Consider the following 27,983-nt stretch of genomic DNA (forward strand, 5'->3'; position numbering starts at 1 on the left):
TTTTATATTGATGCAGAGATTTCAACAGTGTTTAAATTATACTTAAATCTCTGATTGAAATAAAAGTAGAAGTTCAAACTTTTCAATGGAGGTAATGGTGTAAAGTAACTAACCTTTGTAACTGAAGAAAAATACTATTTCGTCTAAGTACTAAAAATGTACTGTTTTGTATTGAGAAAAAATACTATTTGTCAGCGGTGGAGCATCTTTAAAATTTAAAAGTGCGTGCACTGTAACATCATCGGTTACCCGTGTGCATGTTTAATCAGTCTACATGTGTGTATTGCGGTCTGAATTACGTTATAAACGGAGCGAAGTGGAGCTTAGACAAGCGGTTTCCGAGGGTGAAACTGGACATGTACATATACCGAACAAGACTAATTAATATATATATATAATCATACCAATGTGGATTTAATTTTACCCTTGTTAAACAATACACTTTTAATACAACTTTTTCAAAATACATGTGCCGTTGTGGCATACGGCTTACCTTTTTATGTAAACATATGTAGATGTAATGCCGTGTTGATGTTTTTTATTTTTAACATTTATACATGTACATGTATATATAGATATATAAATGTACACAATGTACATGTATTCCTATTTACCACGGCCGTTTTTCAATTGAAAGACGGATCTGGAGATTTTAAATTGTTTTTGAGACGAGCCTTCACAAAGCCCTCATAGACCTGTATCAAACACTGCATGATGGCCGAACACAGCCCGGGCAAACCGAAAGTAAAAGATTGCGTAATGAGCTATGAGAACTCTTCAGCTTTGAAGGTACGAAATTCAACTCAGTATTTATTGATATGCTTACAGATGTGATATGAGATCAACACGGAGTCGACAGGGCGAGCAACAGATGTGTTCGTCCCACCGTGATATGTAGACACGTCAACATGTGAATTACATGCACTATCCTGCAATATAGCTCCGTCGTGTTTGCTGACATATGATTGTCCGGAAGTCGCTATTCGTACAGCAGACGTAAACTTTTCTTAGGTTTTCAGCAGAAGTTGTAAATTAGGTATCGGCATGCACAGTCACAGTGACACTCTTAAATGGTTGTGTAGTTCCAATTAAGTTTATATGCATACAGTAGAGTTTATTTTTTGTGTGCAAACAAAATAGTTGGAGAACTGTATGCAAAAATTTATTCTCCTTGTTTATTCCATGCGGAAATATATATCTGACTATTATTATTGTGTGTACTTATATTGTGTGTTCTGTACTGTATTGTACCACATTGGCTCGCATGCTACAGCGGTAAGGCACATTATTCCGTCAGCGACGTTTAGTTCTTCATAGTGTGATCGTAGGTTGACATGTGTTTTTTTTGTGTTGTCTAACACAGATGACTTGAAATGCTTTGGATAATCTGAGGGGTGTCACACCTCTACAGCTTAGTTACTGCAGATGCAGTCGCTATGGCAACACATTCTTCTGTATTGTCCCTGCCCTCCCCAAGTCCAAAAGGGGATCACGGTGGAGGGAAAGGAATTCTCAAATTTCAACACAGCACATGGCGCCTGGAACATCAGTCGTCTTTGGTTGATGATTTGCTTTTTGAGATTTATGATCGCTGGCATGATGGAAGGCATGATAGTTTTGAAAGTGACACCTTCACAGAGTGTTCCAGTACTTCCGATATATTCCACTGGCGCAGATCATCAATTCAGCTCGACACTACCAATTCAGGGAGAATCCATCAATCAAGCCTGGAAGCACAAAGTATGCATTATAATTACATAAATGTATGGCATATTGTAGATCTGAAAGTTCATACATTTCATTTTTAATTGTTGATTATTGTATGAAAATGATGTGTTAACATAACATGTTCAAACTAAAGGTCATTTATTTACGATTGGTTATTTTAAATTGGTTTATAGTAAATAAAAGCTTCATTTTCAACATAGGCTGTTATATATATATATAGTATAATTAATCTACAGCACGAGCATACATAATAAACATAATACGCTTGCAGTATTGCCAATTAAATTGCCTGAATTTCAAGGTTGATTTGTGTTTTAGACATTTTAGAATGTACATAGCTTGGCCGACTGATCCATTGAGTCATCAAATAACCTGGATTTTAAAATCTCACAAAAATAGGATGTCAGGTCTTGATCAATTAAAGGCATAAGCACAAATTAAGTATTTTAAGAGGCACATCAGACTTAGTTAATGCTTAAATAGCATTATGGAACCTACTAGACAAAAAGATTGATTCACATGCTGCCATATCTGGGATTCTAATAGTTGGAGGATCATTTATATGTGTACCTACATTTGAATTCCTCTTGGTTCCTATAACTTTGTAAACTGCATGTTGAATAATGTAAGATGAGGATACATGAGTACAAAATGTATTAAAATTGTATATTGTTAAGATTTATGGTTGATGAAACAAACATCAGATATAGGGGGGGGGTGTTAGTGTACAGGTGCTTTTGTCTATTTAGTGTTTAATGGAGTATATCTTCCAAGATAGCAATATATAGAAAGCTTTTAAGTCTACTATCAGAAATAGATACATCTGTCTCATGTGTATTTCTAGTATAGCGGTCTGCACTTCTCTGTTGATCTAGAATAACAGGATAAATACATGTAAAACACTTATTATCCATACAGCTGGTTAGGAAAGGGGAAAAATTTACTAATGTATAGGTAAACATAATAAGTGTGACTGTGCATGTGGTAATCAAGTTGAATAAAAAAAAAAAGAATTTAATTTTAATTTTTTAAGTATTTTGAGTTGTATTTTTGGACACATGATTTAAAATCGTAGAGAAAGAAGTATAGTGTGTTTGATATTGAATTAATTATCATTTTGTTGTTATTTTGTTGCATGCATTGAAAAATGTCAGGTCACAGTGACCTGCATATATACTTTGACATCAATGTAAGAAATAGCTTGTTTGGGTTCTGTTGTCATTGGTAAATAAGCCATTTATAAACATCCTACTTTATCTATAAGTAAGCAAGGGAAGCTCATGTATGTATACGTATGTAACTTTATGACATAAAGCTAGGATGCTCTTGTTCTGATTTCTGGGGTACACTAAACTTTATCTTTGAATATATGTGTGTTGATTTCGTTCTGACGTTAGATGAAAATTTCTTTACATTTCAGGTGTGCCACAATTGCGACAGTTAGTGCAGGAACTACAACATAGGGTCAGTGTGATTAATTCACGACTCGTTCGCCAACTGAAGCGACGTGAAAGACGACAAGCTAAGGTCCAGCACAATGCCGATATTGTTACAGCTATTCTTCAGGCAGCCTCTCAGAAAAGACGTATGTATATAGTGATGGTTATATAGCTTACAAAACATCTGGTTGGTATTAGCATTTAAACTGGAATTTAGAGCGTACTAGATGAAACTAAACAAGTCTCTCATGTGATAAGATCCACATCCACTTACATGTAGCTTTCGACAACCACTGAGTTGCCTTCTTCAGCCCTAACTGTGGTCAGTCTGAGTTGCCTTCTTCAGCCCTAACTTTGGTCTGTCTGAGTTGCCTTCTTCAGCCCTAACTTTGGTCAGTCTGAGTTGCCTTGTTCAGTCCTAACTTTGGTCAGTTTGAGTTGCCTTCTTCAGCCCTAACTTTGGTCAGTCTGAGTTGCCGAAGAACCCTAACTTTGGTCAGTCTGAGTTGCCTTCTTCAGCCCTAAGTTTGGTCAGTCTGAGTTGCCTTGTTCAGTCCTAACTTTGGTCAGTCTGAGTTGCCTTGTTCAGTCCTAACTTTGGTCAGTCTGAGTTGCCTTGTTCAGCCTTAACTTTGGTCAGTCTGAGTTGCCTTGTTCAGCCTTAACTTTGGTCAGTCTGAGTTGTAATAGTTTAGGTTATTAGTGATACATATGAAACATACCATTATCAAAGTATATACGAGACGGTTACCAGGGGCTGGTACCTTATCCCCAACAGGTAACAATGTCTTGAAGTTATAAAGTACTACCAATGTAATTCACTTTTAAAGAAGTAATATAGGATGTGTTTATGAGAACAACACCTATAATGTATTTATACCATATTGTTAATTGGATAATCCCAACATCAGTTTGTTTGCATAGATTTTGGTTTGGTTGATTGTATTAACAGCCAGGGTCAATTAGGAACATGCCAGGTTTATGAGATGGAGGAAAACTGGAATGCCAGGAGAAAAACCACCAACTTGATTCTGACATCATTATGCATTTTCCAGTTACACCAATGGATAGATTTAATAAATGATTACTAATTGGGTAGTTTGGACACTGAAACAATCTATACAGTCCACATTTAATAAACCTAAACTTTCAGAAATATGGATTTTTAAAATTCAAATGTAAAACGAGTTTGATAATTTTGTAGGTTTGCTAAAGTTATTAGCTTTCTATTATGCTACACATATCACTTTCTAAACAGTTTTAAAATAAAATAGATTAATTCTTATAATATGAGTTGTCTGTTTGCCGGCGTCATCCAAATTAATTGCTGCTCTGTAGTTGACTATCGCTGTACCACACAGAAAACAATAAATTAACCTTCAATGTTAACATAGATTTACACAGGGAATCCTGCATTTGTTTGGTGTTGTAACTTCATTTTAGTCCATCAATATAGATGTACTTGCGTTATAACTGATATTGACAAACTTTTTTTAGTATTCGTTTCGGAAGTAAATGGGCCTTTAAAACATTTTTTGTAGATAATAGTGGGAAAAAAACATCATTGTCTATGGATACAAGAACCAAAGATTTATTATCTATTGTAGTATACTGGGGACAGGTGGAAATCAATGAGATTTCACGTGTGATTTGTAAGGTAAACAGATCCGTGAAGAATACACACATGCTGTCCCGCTGTGTTCATATCTACAGCTGGTGGTATATATTTTATTGTTAGATTTTATTATTGTCAATAATAACACAGCCTCAGAACAAAGTCTGTAGGGCTTTATTGATTTCAGATTAATATTAAACAGATAACTTCCTTGGGCATATGTCTAGACTACTTTTCCTGTTAGTAAGAGCTTTGGTCAAGGCCCTAATTTCTGAAAACAATAACTCATTAAAAGTCCATTAAACTTTATGTCACAAAGTTCATTGTACATACTACTGTATTCGACCCAATGAGCACCCAGGGCACTTAAAAAATGAAAATATAGGGATGACCAGACTTATTGGATCAAATAGGGTGTTTAAGTATGATATAATTTGTAAAAAGTGACAATTTTAAAACTTGTGACCAAATTAAATTATATAAAATTCCCAATGAAAATAAGAATCTTTCACCCCTATGGGGGTGAGACAAGAGAATCCCATATCAGGGGGTAAGATTCTATAGGCCTCATGTTTAACAGCTTAAAAGTGGTATCCCGATTGCGAGGGATGAGATCCCTTAATTGTCTCACCAAAAGGAGGGAGAATTATCCTTTTTATATGTATTACTATTACATGTCAGCAATGCAAGCAATGATGGCAGGACCTGAATGAATTGTTGTTGTATGAATTGTTGTTTTATGAATTGTTGTTTTATGAATTGATGTCATATGAATTGTTGTATTTGTTGTCATATGAATTGATGTCCTTGCTGTCATTGTGATGTCATTACATTTTGTTGGGATGCCATGCTACTGTTACCATGATGACGTGGTGGCATCATGATTGACGTGGTGATTTCATGATACATGCAGCAAAGATCTTGTGTAGCTTGTCTTTACCTTAAGATGAGATAGAAAAATCTCACACTGGTAAAATTGCAGATACTCCTGTCTAGGGTAAGAGAAAATGATAAACTTGGTCAAGATAATTTTCACTCGCTCATTTATAACTAGAATCCAAAGTATGAAACATAAGCAGTGTTACCTATAGAATATCTAACAGGTGATAAGGAGTGCCAGTACACTTGTGAAGCTCTCTACATTGTAGGTCGAGTCCCAGTGTATCAAAAGACACAATTATATCATTGACATTTTATCAGTGTTTGTATCACACAACTTGAAAAGATACAACATTGCGATGTGTCTTAATTAGCAGAAACACTATCAAGCTAAAATCAATGTGATTGTCTTAGAAAAACAATAAGTGTTGTCTAAAAGATACAACATTGTGATGTGTCTTAATTAGCAGAAAAACAGCTATCAAGTGTTGTCTAAAAAGATACAACATTGTGATGTGTCTTAATTAGCAGAAACAACAGCTATCAAGTGTTGTCTAAAAAGATACAACATTGTGATGTGTCTTAATTAGCAGAAACAACAGCTATCAAGTGTTGTCTAAAAAGATACAACATTGTGATGTGTCTTAATTAGCAGAAACAACAGCTATCAAGTGTTGTCTAAAAAGATACAACATTGTGATGTGTCTTAATTAGCAGAAAACAACAGCTATCAAGTGTTGTCTAAAAAGATAAACATTGTGATGTGTCTTAATTAGCAGAAACAACAGCTATCAAGTGTTGTCTAAAAAGATACAACATTGTGATGTGTCTTAATTAGCAGAAACAACAGCTATCAAGTGTTGTCTAAAAAGATACAACATTGTGATGTGTCTTAATTAGCAGAAACAACAGCTATCAAGTGTTGTCTAAAAAGATAGAACATTGTGATGTGTCTTAATTAGCAGAAATAACAGCTATCAAGTGTTGTCTAAAAAGATACAACATTGTGATGTGTCTTAATTAGCAGAAATAACAGCTATCAAGTGTTGTCTAAAAAGATACAACATTGTGATGTGTCTTAATTAGCAGAAACAACAGCTATCAAGTGTTGTCTAAAAAGATACAACATTGTGATGTGTCTTAATTAGCAGAAACAACAGCTATCAAGTGTTGTCTAAAAAGATACAACATTGTGATGTGTCTTAATTAGCAGAAACAACAGCTATCAAGTGTTGTCTAAAAAGATACAACATTGTGATGTGTCTTAATTAGCAGAAATAACAGCTATCAAGTGTTGTCTAAAAAGATACAACATTGTGATGTGTCTTAATTAGCAGAAATAACAGCTATCAAGTGTTGTCTAAAAAAGATACAACATTGTGATGTGTCTTAATTAGCAGAAATAACAGCTATCAAGTGTTGTCTAAAAAGATACAACATTGTGATGTGTCTTAATTAGCAGAAATAACAGCTATCAAGTGTTGTCTAAAAAGATACAACAATGTGATGTGTCTTAATTAGCAGAAATAACAGCTATCAAGTGTTGTCTAAAAAGATACAACATTGTGATGTGTCTTAATTAGCAGAAATAACAGCTATCAAGTGTTGTCTAAAAAGATACAACATTGTGATGTGTCTTAATTAGCAGAAATAACAGCTATCAAGTGTTGTCTAAAAAGATACAACATTGTGATGTGTCTTAATTAGCAGAAATAACAGCTATCAAGTGTTGTCTAAAAAGATACAACATTGTGATGTGTCTTAATTAGCAGAAATAACAGCTATCAAGTGTTGTCTAAAAAGATACAACATGTGATGTGTCTTAATTAGCAGAAACAACAGCTATCAAGTGTTGTCTAAAAAGATACAACATTGTGATGTGTCTTAATTAGCAGAAAAACAGCTATCAAGTGTTGTCTAAAAAGATACAACATTGTGATGTGTCTTAATTAGCAGAAACAACAGCTATCAAGTGTTGTCTAAAAAGATACAACATTGTGATGTGTCTTAATTAGCAGAAATAACAGCTATCAAGTGTTGTCTAAAAAGATACAACATTGTGATGTGTCTTAATTAGCAGAAACAACAGCTATCAAGTGTTGTCTAAAAAGATACAACATTGTGATGTGTCTTAATTAGCAGAAACAACAGCTATCAAGTGTTGTCTAAAAAGATACAACATTGTGATGTGTCTTAATTAGCAGAAGCAGAAACAACAGCTATCAAGTGTTGTCTAAAAAGATACAACAATGTGATGTGTCTTAATTAGCAGAAACAACAGCTATCAAGTGTTGTCTAAAAAGATACAACATTGTGATGTGTCTTAATTAGCAGAAACAACAGCTATCAAGTGTTGTCTAAAAAGATACAACATTGTGATGTGTCTTAATTAGCAGAAATAACAGCTATCAAGTGTTGTCTAAAAAGATACAACAATGTGATGTTTCTTAATTAGCAGAAACAACAGCTATCAAGTGTTGTCTAAAAAGATACAACATTGTGATGTGTCTTAATTAGCAGAAACAACAGCTATCAAGTGTTGTCTAAAAAGATACAACATTGTGATGTGTCTTAATTAGCAGAAATAACAGCTATCAAGTGTTGTCTAAAAAGATACAACATTGTGATGTGTCTTAATTAGCAGAATAAAGCTATCAAGTGTTGTCTAAAAAGCTTCAAGTGTTGTCTAAAAGATACAACATTGTGATGTGTGTCTTAATTAGCAGAAATAACAGCTATCAAGTGTTGTCTAAAAAGATACAACATTGTGATGTGTCTTAATTAGCAGAAACACAGCTATCAAGTGTTGTCTAAAAAGATACAACAATGTGATGTGTCTTAATTAGCAGAAACAACAGCTATCAAGTGTTGTCTAAAAAGATACAACAATGTGATGTGTCTTAATTAGCAGAAACAACAGCTATCAAAGTGTTGTCTAAAAAGATACAACAATGTGATGTGTCTTAATTAGCAGAAACAACAGCTTATCAAGTGTGTAAAAAGATACAATGTGATGTGTCTTAAAAAGAAACAGCACATTGTGATGTGATGTGTTCTTAATTAGCAGAAATAACAGCTATCAAGTGTTGTCTAAAAAGATACAACATTGTGATGTGTCTTAATTAGCAGAAACAACAGCTATCAAGTGTTGTCTAAAAAGATACAACAATGTGATGTGTCTTAATTAGCAGAAATAACAGCTATCAAGTGTTGTCTAAAAAGATACAACATTGTGATGTGTCTTAATTAGCAGAAATAACAGCTATCAAGTGTTGTCTAAAAAGATACAACATTGTGATGTGTCTTAATTAGCAGAAATAACAGCTATCAAGTGTTGTCTAAAAAGATACAACATTGTGATGTGTCTTAATTAGCAGAAATAACAGCTATCAAGTGTTGTCTAAAAAGATACAACATTGTGATGTGTCTTAATTAGCAGAAATAACAGCTATCAAGTGTTGTCTAAAAAGATACAACATTGTGATGTGTCTTAATTAGCAGAAATAACAGCTATCAAGTGTTGTCTAAAAAGATACAACATGTGATGTGTCTTAATTAGCAGAAACAACAGCTATCAAGTGTTGTCTAAAAAGATACAACATTGTGATGTGTCTTAATTAGCAGAAATAACAGCTATCAAGTGTTGTCTAAAAAGATACAACATTGTGATGTGTCTTAATTAGCAGAAATAACAGCTATCAAGTGTTGTCTAAAAAGATACAACATTGTGATGTGTCTTAATTAGCAGAAAACAACAGCTATCAAGTGTTGTCTAAAAAGATACAACAATTGTGATGTGTCTTAATTAGCAGAAATAACAGCTATCAAGTGTTGTCTAAAAAGATACAACATTGTGATGTGTCTTAATTAGCAGAAATAACAGCTATCAAGTGTTGTCTAAAAAGATACAACAATGTGATGTGTCTTAATTAGCAGAAATAACAGCTATCAAGTGTTGTCTAAAAAGATACAACATTGTGATGTGTCTTAATTAGCAGAAACAACAGCTATCAAGTGTTGTCTAAAAAGATACAACATTGTGATGTGTCTTAATTAGCAGAAAAAACAGCTATCAAGTGTTGTCTAAAAAGATACAACATTGTGATGTGTCTTAATTAGCAGAAATAACAGCTATCAAGTGTTGTCTAAAAAGATACAACATTGTGATGTGTCTTAATTAGCAGAAACAACAGCTATCAAGTGTTGTCTAAAAAGATACAACAATGTGATGTGTCTTAATTAGCAGAAATAACAGCTATCAAGTGTTGTCTAAAAAGATACAACAATGTGATGTGTCTTAATTAGCAGAAATAACAGCCATCAAGTGTTGTCTAAAAAGATACAACAATGTGATGTGTCTTAATTAGCAGAAATAACAGCTATCAAGTGTTGTCTAAAAAGATACAACAATGTGATGTGTCTTAATTAGCAGAAATAACAGCTATCAAGTGTTGTCTAAAAAGATACAACAATGTGATGTGTCTTAATTAGCAGAAATAACAGCTATCAAGTGTTGTCTAAAAAGATACAACATTGTGATGTGTCTTAATTAGCAGAAACAACAGCTATCAAGTGTTGTCTAAAAAGATACAACAATGTGATGTGTCTTAATTAGCAGAAATAACAGCTATCAAGTGTTGTCTAAGAAGATACTGTGCAACAGGTAATATTAGTCCGGTTTTTTTGGCTGACATTTGTTTATCCAGTAAATTCCTATTTCAAGCCCTTGGTCAGTGCAGTAAATGGACTTGGTTAAATCCTGTAATGTTCGGCCGTTTATACAGATACCCATCTCGAGCTCTTATGTTAAGTATACAAGTGTAATCCCGAGGATTAACTACATCTTTCTGCCTGTGGGTAATACCTGTCAGTCCACCAGCTGTCCATGCAGACTTAATCACTACCAACCTTTCCCTCTAGCCACACATTAACAATAATGTATAAACTTCTAACATTGACATGTTCTAAATATAAAATTCTAAATAGCTTTCTACTCCTGTCAAAACTCAATTGAAATGTTCTAGCGGTAGGTTGACATTTTTTCAATTTTCCTCTGGTCATGATTAATCTTGAATTCTGACCGCGCTGTTAAAGGTATTTTCTTGGAATATTTTTGTGAGCACTTAACTAATGTGTATAGTACTAAACTGTTTGTAGGATATCTGTCCATTATATTGGATCGTTATAAGAAACTCAAAATGTTGATCTTTTAATTTTTAGATGTAAAAACATGAAAATGAGTTTATTTTTTGCAAAAAAATAATATCTATTTTACCCTGTTTCATAAGTTCTGGCTAATCTAAATTTACTTCCAAATTTTCCCAGATGGTTATCTCATGATGCCATAGAAAGAAGTCTGTCAATATTTACTTAAAATCTGATTATATTTGTAAAAAAAGACACTTGTAAAAAAGTGCAGCATTTTATATAAATTTCATCACTGCCTTGCCCTCTACCAGGTATTGAACTCGGGACCTCAAGATTATTAGTCTTACAATACCTAAACCACTCAAGCTAAAGGGAAATTATCTCTGGTCAATAGGTATAATTGCTGCTAAAATTGATACACTTATAGAGATTAATTTGGTTGGGAAAAGAATATATCAATTTCAAATGGTCAGCAATTAATATCCAAGGAGGAAGGGGGGGGGGTGTATTTGTTATAGGAAGAAAAATGAAAACCTTTGTGTGTATCTAAATGCATTAAAGTCAGCAATATTTTACAAGATGTTGTTGTATGGAGTTCACAGTGACGTCAACATGCATCAGATAACATTGTGTGATATATATTATTCACTCTATTTTTAGAACTTGTAAAGTGCTGTTTGACAAAGTTATGCAAGTATCAAATGATTTTGGTGATGTGTATTATGTATGATTTAGATTATAACACTGTGAATCTCCTCTAGTTCTCAATTACAACAATACATTGTCTGTGTCCCATTAAAATTACCTATTTAATGCAACCTCATTCATTTATTGATATTTAATTTTTTATAAACTGTTTGGTTTAATTTCTATGTGTGGCATTAAATCATTACCATGCAATGCACCAGTAATCTATTTCTTTTATGTCAGAAACTTAATTACCAGTGAAGTTGATTATCATTAAATAATTTAATGTAATGTTTTCTGGATATAGTTAGAACATAACCTGGAGTGGATGGTGATGAGTTGTGATACTAAATAATATTGATCCTATATAATGAATTCATCGTGACTGACAACTGTTACCATTGATATATGACTAACATCCATGCTCTACTGATATTTTCTCACATCACAACTGGTAGAGTCACGTAGGTGGTGTGTACCATTAACTATCTGTACACGTATTTCACTTACACATAGAAACAGGTAGAGTCACGTAGGTGGTGTGTACCATTAACTTTCTGTACACGTATTTCACTTACACATAGAAACAGGTAGAGTCACGTAGGTGGTGTGTACCATTAACTATCTGTACACTTATTTCACTTACACATAGAAACAGGTAGAGTCACGTAGGTGGTGTGTACCATTAACTATCTGTACACGTATTTCACTTATACATAGAAACAGGTAGAGTCATGTAGGTGGTGTGTACCATTAACTATCTGTACACGTATTTCACTTATACATAGAAACAGGTAGAGTCATGTAGGTGGTGTGTACCATTAACTATCTGTACACGTATTTCACTTACACATAGAAACAGGTAGAGTCACGTAGGTGGTGTGTACCATTAACTATCTGTACACATAGAAACAGGTAGAGTCACGTAGGTGGTGTGTACCATTAACTATCTGTACACATAGAAACAGGTAGAGTCATGTAGGTGGTGTGTACCATTAACTATCTGTACACGTATTTCACTTACACATAGAAACAGTTAGAGTCACGTAGGTGATGTGTACCATTAACTATCTGTACACGTATTTCACTTACACATAGAAACAGGTAGAGTCACGTAGGTGGTGTGTACCATTAACTATCTGTACACGTATTTCACTTACACATAGAAACAGGTAGAGTCATGTAGGTGGTGTGTACCATTAACTATCTGTACACGTATTTCACTTACACATAGAAACAGGTAGAGTCACGTAGGTGGTGTGTACCATTAACTATCTGTACACGTATTTCACTTACACATAGAAACAGGTAGAGTCACGTAGGTGGTGTGTACCATTAACTATCTGTACACATAGAAACAGGTAGAGTCATGTAGGTGGTGTGTACCATTAACTATCTGTACACGTATTTCACTTACACATAGAAACAGGTAGAGTCACGTAGGTGGTGTGTACCATTAACTATCTGTACACGTATTTCACTTATACATAGAAACAGGTAGAGTCATGTAGGTGGTGTGTACCATTAACTATCTGTACACGTATTTCACTTACACATAGAAACAGGTAGAGTCATGTAGGTGGTGTGTACCATTAACTATCTGTACACGTATTTCACTTACACATAGAAACAGGTAGAGTCACGTAGGTGGTGTGTACCATTAACTTCTGTACAAACGTATTTCACTTACACATAGAAAACAGGTAGAGTCACATAGGTGGTGTGTACCATTAACTATCTGTACACTTATTTCACTTACACATAGAAACAGGTAGAGTCACGTAGGTGGTGTGTACCATTAACTATCTGTACACGTATTTCACTTACACATAGAAACAGGTAGAGTCACGTAGGTGGTGTGTACCATTAACTATCTGTACACGTATTTCACTTATACATAGAAACAGGTAGAGTCATGTAGGTGGTGTGTACCATTAACTATCTGTACACGTATTTCACTTACACATAGAAACAGGTAGAGTCACGTAGGTGGTGTGTACCATTAACTATCTGTACACATAGAAACAGGTGAGTCACGTAGGTGGTGTGTTCATTAACTATCTGTACACATAGAAACAGGTAGAGTCATGTAGGTGGTGTGTACCATTAACTATCTGTACACGTATTTCACTTTATACATAGAAACAGGTAGAGTCACGTAGGTGGTGTGTACCATTAACTATCTGTACACGTATTTCACTTACACATAGAAACAGGTAGAGTCACGTAGGTGGTGTGTACCATTAACTATCTGTACACGTATTTCACTTATACATAGAAACAGGTAGAGTCATGTAGGTGGTGGTGTGTACCATTAACTTTCTGTACACGTATTTCACTTACACATAGAAACAGGTAGAGTCATGTAGGTGGTGTGTACCATTAACTATCTGTACACGTATTTCACTTACACATAGAAACAGGTAGAGTCACGTAGGTGGTGTGTACCATTAACTATCTGTACACGTATTTCACTTACACATAGAGAAACAGGTAGAGTCATGTAGGTGGTGTGTACCATTAACTATCTGTACACGTATTTCAACATAGAAACAGGTAGAGTCACGTAGGTGGTGTTACCATTAACTATCTGTACACGTATTTCACTTATACATAGAAACAGGTAGAGTCATGTAGGTGGTGTGTACCATTAACTATCTGTACACGTATTTCACTTATACATAGAAACAGGTAGAGTCATGTAGGTGGTGTGTACCATTAACTATCTGTACACGTATTTCACTTACACATAGAAACAGGTAGAGTCACGTAGGTGGTGTGTACCATTAACTATCTTGTACACATAGAAACAGGTAGAGTCACGTAGGTGGTGTGTAACCATTAACTATCTGTACACATAGAAACAGGTAGAGTCATGTAGGTGGTGTGTACCATTAACTATCTGTACACGTATTTCACTTACACATAGAAACAGGTAGAGTCACGTAGGTGGTGTGTACCATTAACTATCTGTACACGTATTTCACTTACACATAGAAACAGGTAGAGTCACGTAGGTGGTGTGTACCATTAACTATCTGTACACGTATTTCACTTACACATAGAAACAGGTAGAGTCACGTAGGTGGTGTGTACCATTAACTTTCTGTACACGTATTTCACTTACACATAGAAACAGGTAGAGTCATGTAGGTGGTGTGTACCATTAACTATCTGTACACGTATTTCACTTACACATAGAAACAGGTAGAGTCACGTAGGTGGTGTGTACCATTAACTATCTGTACACGTATTTCACTTATACATAGAAACAGGTAGAGTCATGTAGGTGGTGTGTACCATTAACTATCTGTACACGTATTTCACTTATACATAGAAACAGGTAGAGTCACGTAGGTGGTGTGTACCATTAACTATCTGTACACGTATTTCACTTATACATAGAAACAGGTAGAGTCATGTAGGTGGTGTGTACCATTAACTATCTGTACACGTATTTCACTTATACATAGAAACAGGTAGAGTCACGTAGGTGGTGTGTACCATTAACTATCTGTACACGTATTTCACTTACACATAGAAACAGGTAGAGTCACGTAGGTGGTGTGTACCATTAACTTTCTGTACACGTATTTCACTTACACATAGAAACAGGTAGAGTCACGTAGGTGGTGTGTACCATTAACTATCTGTACACGTATTTGATTATTTAAAAACTCCACTAAAAACTTTTGTTGTTAATTTATCAACAACATGAAAACGTGCATTGCTTTTGTAATTTAATCATGACAATCAGCACTGGAATTTAATTGCTTTATAACTTACAACAAAAGTAATATTAAATGGATTTGTGTTTTCGACTTCAATTCTATATAAAACCTTTTCTAACAAAATTTGCATTAAAAGTATATCATGGAAACTGAATACAAGCAATGTTTTATCCTCCTAACATAAACAGAGGTTATACACTTGGATATTCAAAAGTTACAAAAAAGACTTGAGTTTAAGCGAGTGTCTTTTGTAACTTTTAAATATAACTTACGATTGTGAAATAAATCCAATAACCTTGAGTTGTGTGACCTGTTTCTACCATTGTGACAATGAAATCATCAAAATGTCAAAAAATAAGATAACATCATTTGCCGACATATGCAAATAAGGTGTAGCGATATCATTATAAGCAAATAGGCACTTATTGATATTCGAATATTCTTAATTGCTTAAAGAATGTATTATTTAAAACATCATTTATATACTTGAACAATTAACTAATCGTTGTCGCACTACATTCTGACATATTTACGGCAAAGTGACATCTATAGCTACTTTCTGCCAAAAAATCATCAAACTATTATAACCAAGTAAAGCCCGGCCTATGTGCTTTAAATTCTACTGAAATCACACCAGGGTCCCCGTGCAACAAGATACACCACTAAATAAAAGACAATCATGAATTTTGAGTCCATAATTTCTTCTACGAATATGAAGACAGGAAAGATTCTGACATCCTCACACATCTGTGTCAACAGCGGTTTGTTCTGCAAGCAGTGATTGGCGTACAGCAACATGACGTCATTCAATGATTGATGATGTAACAATTTGTAACGTAACAATGAGAAAAAAATTAGGTTCGGTCAAAGTTTAAAATCTCAACAAATCAAAAGGCTGGAGGGTGTTATTACACTAGTGAAATATCAATACATGTGTATATTTATCCAACACCCAGCACATTTATTACAATGGCCTGAGAGTATTGTGGTAGAATTTCTCACAAATACTACATGAAACTCTAAAAGTTAGTACTGTAATTCTGATATGAGGAAGTAGTGTTTCCCCACCCATTGTGTTTTCCAAACATTGAGGAGATACTGATAGAACACAACACTGACATCTGTTGGTGGTTTCATATTGACAACAAACACCTGTTACTGTATTTACATATGCTTTTTTATGATTTAGATATTATTTATTGATATGTTGAAACTTTCAAGATGTGTTGAAGAGATATTTTATCCATGTGTGAGATGGATATATACAACGTATATTTTCAATTATTAGATATTTCCAAATGTAAATATTGTAACTTAATATGTAATATATTGATTACATAAATAGTAACTGTACTAATGTCATACCTGTACTTATGACATACCTGTACTATTGTCATACTTGTACCATAGTCATACCTGTACTTATGTCATACCTGTACTATTGTCATACCTGTACTTATGTCATACCTGTACTTATGTCATACCTGTACTTATGTCATACCTGTACTTATGTCATACCTGTACTTATGTCATACCTGTACTTATGTCATACCTGTACTTATGTCATACCTGTACTTATGTCATACCTGTACTTATGTCATACCTGTACTTATGTCATACCTGTACTTATGTCATACCTGTACTTATGTCATACCTGTACTTATGTCATACCTGTACTTATGTCATACCTGTACTATTGTCATACCTGTACTTGTTGTCATACCTGTATGTCATACTGTATATGTCATACCTGTACTTATGTCATACCTGTACTATTGTCATACCTGTACTTATGTCATACCTGTACTTATGTCATACCTGTACTATATGTCATACCTGTACTTATGTCATACCTGTACTTATGTCATACCTGTACTTATGTCATACCTGTACTTATGTCATACCTGTACTATTGTCATACCTGTACTATTGTCATACCTGTACTTATGTCATACCTGTACTTATGTCATACCTGTACTTATGTCATACCTGTACTTATGTCATACCTGTACTTATGTCATACCTGTACTTATGTCATACCTGTACTTATGTCATACCTGTACTATTGTCATACCTGTACTTATGTCATACCTGTACTATTGTCATACCTGTACTTATGTCATACCTGTACTTATGTCATACCTGTACTTATGTCATACCTGTACTTATGTCATACCTGTACTTATGTCATACCTGTACTATTGTCATACCTGTACTTATGTCATACCTGTACTTATGTCATACCTGTACTTATGTCATACCTGTACTTATGTCATACCTGTACTTATGTCATACCTGTACTATTGTCATACCTGTACTATTGTCATACCTGTACTTATGTCATACCTGTACTTATGTCATACCTGTACTATTGTCATACCTGTACTTATGTCATACCTGTACTTATGTCATACCTGTACTTATGTCATACCTGTACTATTGTCATACCTGTACTTATGTCATACCTGTACTTATGTCATACCTGTACTATTGTCATACCTGTACTTATGTCATACCTGTACTTATGTCATACCTGTACTTATGTCATACCTGTACTATTGTCATACCTGTACTTATGTCATACCTGTACTATTGTCATACCTGTACTATTGTCATACCTGTACTTATGTCATACCTGTACTTATGTCATACCTGTACTTATGTCATACCTGTACTATTGTCATACCTGTACTTATGTCATACCTGTACTATTGTCATACCTGTACTTATGTCATACCTGTACTTATGTCATACCTGTACTTATGTCATACCTGTACTTATGTCATACCTGTACTTATGTCATACCTGTACTTATGTCATACCTGTACTTATGTCATACCTGTACTGTTGTCATACCTGTACTTAAGTCATACCTGTACTTATGTCATACCTGTACTTATGTCATACCTGTACTTATGTCATACCTGTACTATTGTCATACCTGTACTAATGTCATACCTGTACTTATGTCATACCTGTACTATTGTCATACCTGTACTATTGTCATACCTGTACTATTGTCATACCTGTACTTATGTCATACCTGTACTATTGTCATACCTGTACTATTGTCATACCTGTACTTATGTCATACCTGTACTTATGTCATACCTGTACTATTGTCATACCTGTACTATTGTCATACCTGTACTTATGTCATACCTGTACTATTGTCATACCTGTACTATTGTCATACCTGTACTATTGTCATACCTGTACTTATGTCATACCTGTACTTATGTCATACCTGTACTATTGTCATACCTGTACTTATGTCATACCTGTACTGTACTTATGTCATACCTGTACTTAATGTCATACCTGTACTTATGTCATACCTGTACTATTGTCATACCTGTACTATTGTCATACCTGTACTATTGTCATACCTGTACTATTGTCATACCTGTACTTATGTCATACCTGTACTTATGTCATACCTGTACTTATGTCATACCTGTACTTATGTCATACCTGTACTTATGTCATACCTGTACTATTGTCATACCTGTACTATTGTCATACTGTACTTTGTCATACCTGTACTATTGTCATACCTGTCTATTGTCATACCTGTACTATGTCATACCTGTACTTATGTCATACCTGTACTATTGTCATACCTGTTCTATTGTCATACCTGTACTTATGTCATACTGTACTTATGTCATACCTGTACTATTGTCATACCTGTACTATTGTCATACCTGTACTTATTGTCATACCTGTACTATTGTCATACCTGTACTATTGTCATACCTGTACTATTGTCATACCTGTACTATTGTCATACCTGTACTATTGTCATACCTGTACTTATGTCATACCTGTACTATTGTCATACCTGTACTATTGTCATACCTGTACTTATGTCATACCTGTACTATTGTCATACCTGTACTTATTGTCATACCTGTACTATTATGTCATACCTGTACTTATGTCATACCTGTACTTATGTCATACCTGTACTATTGTCATACCTGTACTATTGTCATACCTGTACTATTGTCATACCTGTACTATTGTCATACCTGTACTTATGTCATACCTGTACTTATGTCATACCTGTACTTATGTCATACCTGTACTTATGTCATACCTGTACTTATGTCATACCTGTACTATTGTCATACCTGTTCTATTGTCATACCTGTACTATGTCATACTGTATTGTCATACCTGTACTTATGTCATACCTGTACTTCTTATGTCATACCTGTACTTATGTCATACCTGTACTTATGTCATACCTGTACTTATTGTCATACCTGTACTATTGTCATACCTGTACTTATGTCATACCTGTACTTATGTCATACCTGTACTTATGTCATACCTGTACTTATGTCATGTCATACCTGTACTATTGTCATACATGTACTTATGTCATACCTGTACTGTTGTCATACATGTACTTAAGTCATACCTGTAATATTGTCATACCTGTACTTATGTCATACCTGTACTTATGTCATACCTGTTCTATTGTCATACCTGTACTTATGTCATACCTGTACTGTTGCCATACCTGTACTGTTGTCATACATGTACTATTGTCATATCTGTACTATTGTCATACCTGTACTATTGTCATACCTGTACTTATGTCATACCTGTACTTATGTCATACCTGTACTTATGTCATACCTGTACTATTGTCATACCTGTACTGTCTACTGTACATACCTGTACTTAAGTCATACCTGTACTGTTGTCATACCTGTACTATTGTCATACTGTACTGTACCTGTACTATTGTCATACCTGTACTTATGTCATACCTGTACTTATGTCATACCTGTACTTATGTCATACATGTACTTATGTCATACCTGTACTATTGTCATACCTGTACTATTGTCATACCTGTACTTATGTCATACCTGTACTGTTGTCATACCTGTTCTATTGTCATACCTGTACTTATGTCATACCTGTACTTATGTCATACCTGTACTTATGTCATACCTGTACTTATGTCATACCTGTACTATTGTCATACCTGTACTTATGTCATACCTGTACTATTGTCATACCTGTACTTATGTCATACCTGTACTATTGTCATACCTGTACTTATGTCATACCTGTACTTATGTCATACCTGTACTATTGTCATACCTGTACTTATGTCATACCTGTACTATTGTCATACCTGTACTTATGTCATACCTGTACTATTGTCATACCTGTACTATTGTCATACCTGTACTATTGTCATACCTGTACTATTGTCATACCTGTACTATTGTCATACCTGTACTATTGTCATACCTGTACTTATGTCATACCTGTACTATTGTCATACCTGTACTAATGTCATACCTGTACTATTGTCATACCTGTACTATTGCCATGCCTGTACTAATGTCATACCTGTACTATTGTCATACCTGTACTATTGTCATACCTGTACTATTGTCATACCTGTACTTATGTCATACCTGTACTATTGTCATACCTGTACTATGTCATACCTGTACTATTGCCATACCTGTACTATTGCCTGCCTGTACTAATGTCATACCTGTACTATTGTCATACCTGTACTATTGTCATACCTGTATTATTGCCATACCTGTACTATTGCCATACCTGTATTATTGCCATACCTGTACTATTGCCATGCCTGTACTATTGTCATACCTGTATTATTGCCATACCTGTACTATTGCCATACCTGTATTATTGCCATACCTGTACTATTGTCATACCTGTACTATTGTCATACCTGTACTATTGTCATACCTGTACTATTGCCATACCTGTACTATTGCCATACCTGTACTATTGCCATACCTGTACTATTGCCATACCTGTACTATTGCCATACCTGTATTATTGCCATACCTGTACTATTGCCATGCCTGTACTATTGTCATACCTGTACTATTGCCATACCTGTACTATTGCCATACCTGTATTATTGCCATACCTGTACTATTGTCATACCTGTACTATTGTCATACCTGTACTATTGCCATACCTGTACTATTGCCATACCTGTATTATTGCCATACCTGTACTATTGCCATACCTGTACTATGTCATACCTGTACTATTGTCATACCTGTACTATTGCATACCTGTATTATTGCCATACTATTACCTATTGCCATGCCTGTACTAATGTCATACCTGTACTATTGCCATACCTGTATTATTGCCATACCTGTATTATTGCCATACCTGTACTATTGCCATGCCTGTACTAATGTCATACCTGTACTATTGCCATACCTGTACTATTGCCATACCTGTTCTATTGTCATGCCTGGAATATTGTCATAACTGTACTAATGTCATACCTGTACTAATGTCATACCTGTACTATTGTCATACCTGTATTATTGCCATAACTGTACTATTGCCATACCTGTATTATTGGCATGCCTGTACTAATGTCATACCTGTACTATTGCCATACCTGTACTATTGCCATACCTGTACTATTGCCATACCTGTATTATTGCCATAACTGTACTATTGCCATACCTGTTCTATTGTCATGCCTGGAATATTGTCATAACTGGACTATTGTCATATTTGTTATGTAGCATCAGTTTTTGGAGACATATCAGTGCTCTCCAGTCCAACATTGTTATACATGAAAGACCAATTATTACATCACAGTCAACCTGTCTATAAGAGACACTGAAGATTACACCAAACAGGTTTATTATATAACACTGTAAATCCCCTCAAATAGGGTTGATGTGTTTGTCATTTATAGGCAGGTGTCCTAATTATACAGGGGTCATTAGGGTTGATGTGTTGTCATTTATATGCAGCTGGTGTCCTAATTATACAGGGGTCAATTAGATAGAAAATCAAATTGCCTCAACGTTATATACCTCGAGGTACCGTGAGCTCAGTACAAGGGGGATAACTCGGACATACTTACCATGAGATATGATCTGTTTTATTGATGTTTCATGTAATGAAACGTACAAATTGTCATTTCTCAAAACATGACAGATTTTAAGTGTAATTCACAAAATACTATGTTAATCCTTCTGATGCATTCTGGTAAACTTTAAAAAAGTTTAAAGTTAATCACGGTGATTCGTTAGCTTTAAAGTTATATGTGGCGTATTTTTCATACTCACGAATCAAGACAAGCCTTTAATATGTTATTCATTAACAGAAGTTACTACCATTTTGAAAATAACAGTCCTTTCAATGCACTGGTTTTAATTTAAAAAATACAAATAAGAGCAGAAATTGATTTAAGCAGTACTGCCAAAAATCATTATATGTACATCCATAGTAAAACGAAATGAATACCTACGGCCAGACTATGAAGCCAAATTGTGTTCTACAATTTCGTGTCACGTTTTTACAATGTTATTAGTAATTGTAAAGTGATTTTTGTAGGATGTTTCCATCTAAACACACATAAGGCATAAAAAACAACAATTTTACAATACATAATCTCTGTGTTGTAACAAACGTTTATTAAGGCATCTGAGGCTATTTGAATGATTTTCACGGCTTAATTTCACAAACCTTATGGTTTTCAATCGATTTATGAAGAAAAATTAACATGTCAAATTCTTCGTCCAGTCACGGCATATATAACTTTAATACATCTAGTTTACGTGATAGTTTTCTAGTTTCTTAAAAATCAGTGCCGACTCACCTTAATGGGATGTGTGTGGCCTGTAAGGCAGTCCTGGCTGGTGGGGCCTATCATCCGTCGGTACAGAGAAATGAAGGTCTCGTGTTCTCCTGAAAAATCAAGCTTGATATAAACCGTACTGGTTTGATATTTTTGTCTTATTGACTAAATAGTCACAGCTCTATATATGTTAGCTGCGGTGCACTTGTTAATTAGTGAAGCAGCGAACTTAACAACTGAATTTAGATTACTTACTCCTTGAAAATGAGAACCACCTATTGTACACACAAGAGCGTTCCGGAATGATCAACATCTGCTTTACTGGACATGTTTTTATGACATTAGTTTCTATCCAGTTATACATGAAGCTGGTTCTAAGTCGCGTTACCATGCCAACTGATGAATGAAACCACAAAGCCATTCACTAAATCTATTTTAACAGCCGTTACGATCTAACACTTAAACGCAAAACTATACTTTTGATTATGATTTGTTAAGAGTTGTGTCGAGACCGAACAAATGACAAATACAACCACAGAGCTAAGAACTTCCACTGAAGATTACTCATGGTTTGTTATCGTTAACGTGACCCAAATATGTCTGTTAGCTCCACCGACCCGCATCACTCAACCCTTGTAAGTTTACCGGTTTGCTGTAGGAAATGTCCTGCTCTTTGGCGCCGAAATTTTTGTTATCGAATTATCTGCGACAAGTAAATTTTAATGACGTGGAGAAAAATAATGTTACTATGGAATTAGAATCGCTAGTTATTTTATAACAAAATGGTGGAACATGTTTGGAAATTGTTGTAAGGACTGTTAAATTGGTTGGTCGTTACGTAACAGCCAGGGTGATTTAAGGATAACCTACTATCTATGCATGTTTTTGAAAATTGCAGTATGTTCGAGTTGTGACTCTTTGTAATAGTGGAACTCTTGCCCCTGTGTCTAGACTCTTAGTTGCTACAGGATCAATAGGTAAAGTAAATGTATATCATTCAAAACCACCACGTTCACATTTTGTCTTGGTCTAAAGAGTAAAAGCAGACAGAGGAGAAACCAGACAAGAAAACTAAAGTGAATATATCGATTGTTAAAATTCGATGGGATTTTTCGTGGGAATGTAATGTAGTATCTTGGCCCTAATTCCGACCTACTGGTACATGGTATATATCTACATAATACAATTTGTATAGAAGTAGACAGCGTTCCTTGAATACTTTGATCCTTTGCCCTTGTATTCTTTTCCCACTAGTCTCTATATAAAATCTGTCTTTTCTTTATGCATGGCTTCGCGCGCTCTTTTTCATTTGGTCTACAAACTTATTTAATTATACCGTATTACTTTTCTGATGATACTTTTCTCTTAATTTCGAATGATATTTTTGATAATCTGCGTTCTCGATTTGAGGGTATATTACAAGCAATATTTTGTCTAATTAATTATATATGGATATGCCAAACTTGAGCTTGGTTAATTGAGTCGTCTAAATAAAAAGATACTTTCTTAAGGGATATGGGATGATTTCAGCTCAACGCTGATGCTGACATTTCTGAATTGATATCAACACTAATGTGAATCTACAACTAGGAAACAAAGGATATCGATCCCAGAGTAGAAGCATCTGATTTGTTACTAGAATGTAATATACAGTCACATAGACCGGCATTTTAGTCCCTCGTTTCCATTTTCGTCAATGATTTAGTGGATATCGTTGGCCTTTATATAGTCTCTCTAGGCTGTTGCCTAATGTAGCTCCATTACATCTCCATATACATTTCTAAAATAGTAAAAACCATTACTACAAGATACTAATGGGCTTTAATAATCTTAGCCAAAGCTCACAAACCCATTACTACTGGAAGCTCATGGCATGATAACGGGCTCTAGTAAGCTTAGCTAATACTCACAAACTCAGTTCTACAAGAACCTTACGGCATGATAATAGACTCTAGTAATCTTAGCTTAAGCTCACGAACCCATTACTACTTGAACCATACGGCATGCAAATAGACTCTAGTAATCTTAGCTAAAGCTCACGAACCCATTACTACTGGAAGCTCATGACATGCTAATGGACTCTAGTAAGCTTAGCTGAAGCTCACGAACCCATTACTACTGGAAGCTCATGACCTGCTAATGGACTCTAGTAAGCTTAGCTGAAGCTCACGAACCAATGTTAATTGGTTTCAGTAAACTTAGCTAAAGCTCATGAACCCTGTTCTACAGGAACCATACGGCATGCTTATGGGCTCCAGTAAACTTAGCTAAAGCTCACGAACAAATTACTACTTGAACCTCGCGGCATGCTAATAGACTCTATAAATCTTACTTGGCTTTTGTTCTCGAACCCAGTACTACAGTAACCTTACGGCATGCTGATGGACTCTAGTCATCTTAGGTGAAGCTCACGAATTCAGTTCTACAGAAACCTTATGGCATGCTTATGGGCTCCAGTAAACTTAGCCAAAGCTAACAAAACCCATTATTACAGGAACATCACGACATGCTGATGGACTCTAGTAATATTAGCTAAAGCTCACAAACCCAGTACTTATGGAACCTGATGGCATGCTAATGAACTCTAGTAAGCTCAGCTAAATCTCACGTTGTACACATCCATCGTCAATCTCCTCTGGTATAAAAGGACTACGTATTTACTTACATTATCCACATCGTCAAACACCTCTGGTATAAGAAGACTACGTATTTACTTACATTGTACACATGGTCAAACTCCTCTGGTATAAGAAGACTACGTATTTACTTACATTGTACACATCGTCAAACTCCTCTGGTATAAGAAGACTACGTATTTACTTACATTGTACACATCGTCAAACTCCTCTGGTATAAGAAGACTACGTATTTACTTACATTGTCCACATCGTCAAACTCCTCTGGTATAAGAAGACTACGTATTTACTTACATTGTACACATCGTCAAACTCCTCTGGTATAAGAAGACTACGTATTTACTTACATTGTACACATCGTCAAACTCCTCTGGTATCAGAAGACTACGTATTTACTTACATTGTACACATCGTCAATCTCCTCTGGTATAAGAAGACTACATATTTACTTACATTGTAAACATCGTCAAACTCCTCTGGTATAAGAAGACTACGTATTTACTTACATTGTAAACATCGTCAATCTCCTCTGGTATAAGATGACTACGTATTTACTTACATTGTAAGAAGACTACGTATTTACTTACCCTGTACCAATCTGTAAACTGATCTGGTATCAAAAGATCGGTCCTGTATGCCATCTCTGTGTCGTGCCGGCGTCAAATCTGTGCCATGAGAACGCTTGATGCAACATTGACAGAGGCGCGTGTAATTGGTGTTATAAGTTTCCATGGAAGTATCAGCACCCTCTGCAACCAGGAATTTCGTACATTCCATAAGGTATTGATCGAGGCTTATCGATGACGCGTTGTCCATAACACGATCGATAGAGTTTGGAATTAACGACCAGTCCAACACGCCTAAATCGAGTCCTGACGTTAACTGCCGCCTACGTACTCGTGTGGCGGCTTCTGTTGACGCCGGAATGTTGAGGTGATGGAGCCACCTCGGTGAGGATAGTTGGTAAAAACAAGATATTTCAGAACCTGTAACTGTTTACTATCTTCCAACGACTCGACCAACACGCAAGGGCTCGTTTGTATGAAGAAGAATAGGTTTGGGTGGAAATCGATTCCTTCGTACAACATTTTCAATAGGGACTGTTTGGTGCCAAGAAAGATCTCAAAGGCGGTTCCTTAAATAAATTGAAAGAAATCAATGGGAGCGATTGTTCTTAAAAGTCTGTTTCTTGTCTGTCAAGAAAGTGAATTATAATCAGAAACATAGCGCAATGTTACTTGCAATACACGAATTTTGTTTTTAAAAGGTATCATAAACGGAAATTATGTCTCATTGATCAAGTTCCTCTTCTACATAATGTATCTTATTACCGAGTAATAAACCCCGGTAACCTCTGTTGAACTCGTCCTTGGCTAATTATACAGTCTCTGAGGGTGAGATGGTCTGTTGTGTACGTCAAGTCCGTTAGGAGCTGACATTGAAGCGTGGGTGTGCGTCAAAGGCTATGGATGGTAAACACTGGCTTCAGCAGAAAGTTATATTAGTCAATTCTAGATACAGCCATATTAACAAATACCTACATATGTATCATTAAGCTGGGCCGAACTGGAGACGTACAATTTAAAAAGTGTATCAGGGCTGAACTGGAGACAATGAGAAAGGTAGTCCAGGGCTGAACTGGAGACAATGAGAAAGGTAGTCCAGGGCTGAACTGGAGACAATGAGAAAGGTAGTCCAGGGCTGAACTGGAGACAATGAGAAAGGTAGTCCATTCTAGATGCAGCAATATCAACAAATATCTCCAGATGTATTAGTAAGCTGGGCTGAACTGGAGACAATGCGAAAGGTAGTCCAGGGCTGAACTTTAGTCAATGAGAAAGGTAGTCCATTCTAGATGCAGAAATATCAGTAGATATCTCCAGATGTAGATTTGAGATGTTTAGGACATTATGATCCTAGCTGTTACTAGGACGTGACACAAACAGGCCCAACATTGGACCTTTTCTTTCTGTACCGGTTAGTCTCGTTCGTCAAACTGACAATACTTTACCCCTGACTAAATCCTTGACGATAGTTTTTTCCTGTCTTGATCTTAGACCATACTCCCTAATGTTAAATTACCGGTTGTCCAACTGATTTTGTTCAATCTTCGATGTACACAATGGTCGGTCCAACATCTCCAAGTGACGAGACTCGGTCTGAAACCTTTCTCCCTCGTGGTTAGCGCCTTCGTCAAGCTGACAAGTCACAGTCTGAATCCTCCTACTACAATGGATTTGTCGGAAATGACATAAATTATGCATCGCTAGGAAAGCCAGTTTGACGCAATTCCATTCAAAGTAAGATCCAATAAATGTGTAAATGTCGAGAGAACTTTTTTACCAATTAACCCCCATATGTTATAGATGTAATTAGAGTTCAGGAAACTCGTCGTGTTTAAGGACTATTGGTGACATGGTAGTGAGGAGTGAGATTGGAATGCCGCATCACTATCGATCTTTTACTGACCGTATAATCCCGTTGACCGGTGTTATT

General features: G+C 35.4%; 2 protein-coding genes across 4 annotated transcripts in view; one reads left to right on the top strand and one right to left on the bottom strand.

The window, feature by feature from the left end:
• Positions 1 to 1,436: 1,436 nt before the first annotated feature.
• The window catches only part of LOC138335829 (TBC1 domain family member 30-like), a 69,476-nt gene continuing 42,929 nt past the window's right edge, over positions 1,437 to 27,983 (top strand). For all 3 annotated transcript variants that reach the window (XR_011210336.1, XR_011210335.1, XM_069284976.1), the window contains exons 1-2: positions 1,437 to 1,740; positions 3,149 to 3,313. Coding sequence is in view for 1 of the 3 variants with exons in the window: in XM_069284976.1 (XP_069141077.1) it covers positions 1,437 to 1,740; positions 3,149 to 3,313 (469 nt within the window). In the remaining 2 variants the exon portion in view is untranslated. The remainder of the gene's footprint in view (positions 1,741 to 3,148; positions 3,314 to 27,983) is intronic.
• On the bottom strand, positions 1,591 to 27,910 carry LOC138335830 (uncharacterized). Its single transcript, XM_069284978.1, has 3 exons — positions 26,075 to 27,910; positions 22,873 to 22,961; positions 1,591 to 1,727 (listed from the first exon to the last, which is right to left on the bottom strand). The coding sequence occupies exons 1-3, from the start codon at positions 26,301 to 26,303 to the stop codon at positions 1,722 to 1,724; spliced, it is 324 nt and encodes a 107-aa protein (XP_069141079.1). The 5' UTR covers positions 26,304 to 27,910; the 3' UTR covers positions 1,591 to 1,721.

Source organism: Argopecten irradians, chromosome 12, assembly GCF_041381155.1.
Source record: "Argopecten irradians isolate NY chromosome 12, Ai_NY, whole genome shotgun sequence".
Lineage (NCBI taxonomy): Eukaryota > Metazoa > Mollusca > Bivalvia > Pectinida > Pectinidae > Argopecten > Argopecten irradians.

Bases quoted from the DNA above. Each gene is read 5' to 3' on its own strand.
- LOC138335830 (XM_069284978.1), bottom strand. From the start codon at position 26,303: ATGGACAACGCGTCATCGATAAGCCTCGATCAATACCTTATGGAATGT. The intron at 22,962-26,074 runs GTAAGTAAATAC...TTGATTTTTCAG, and splicing joins AGTTTACAGATTGGTACAGG to GAGAACACGAGACCTTCATT.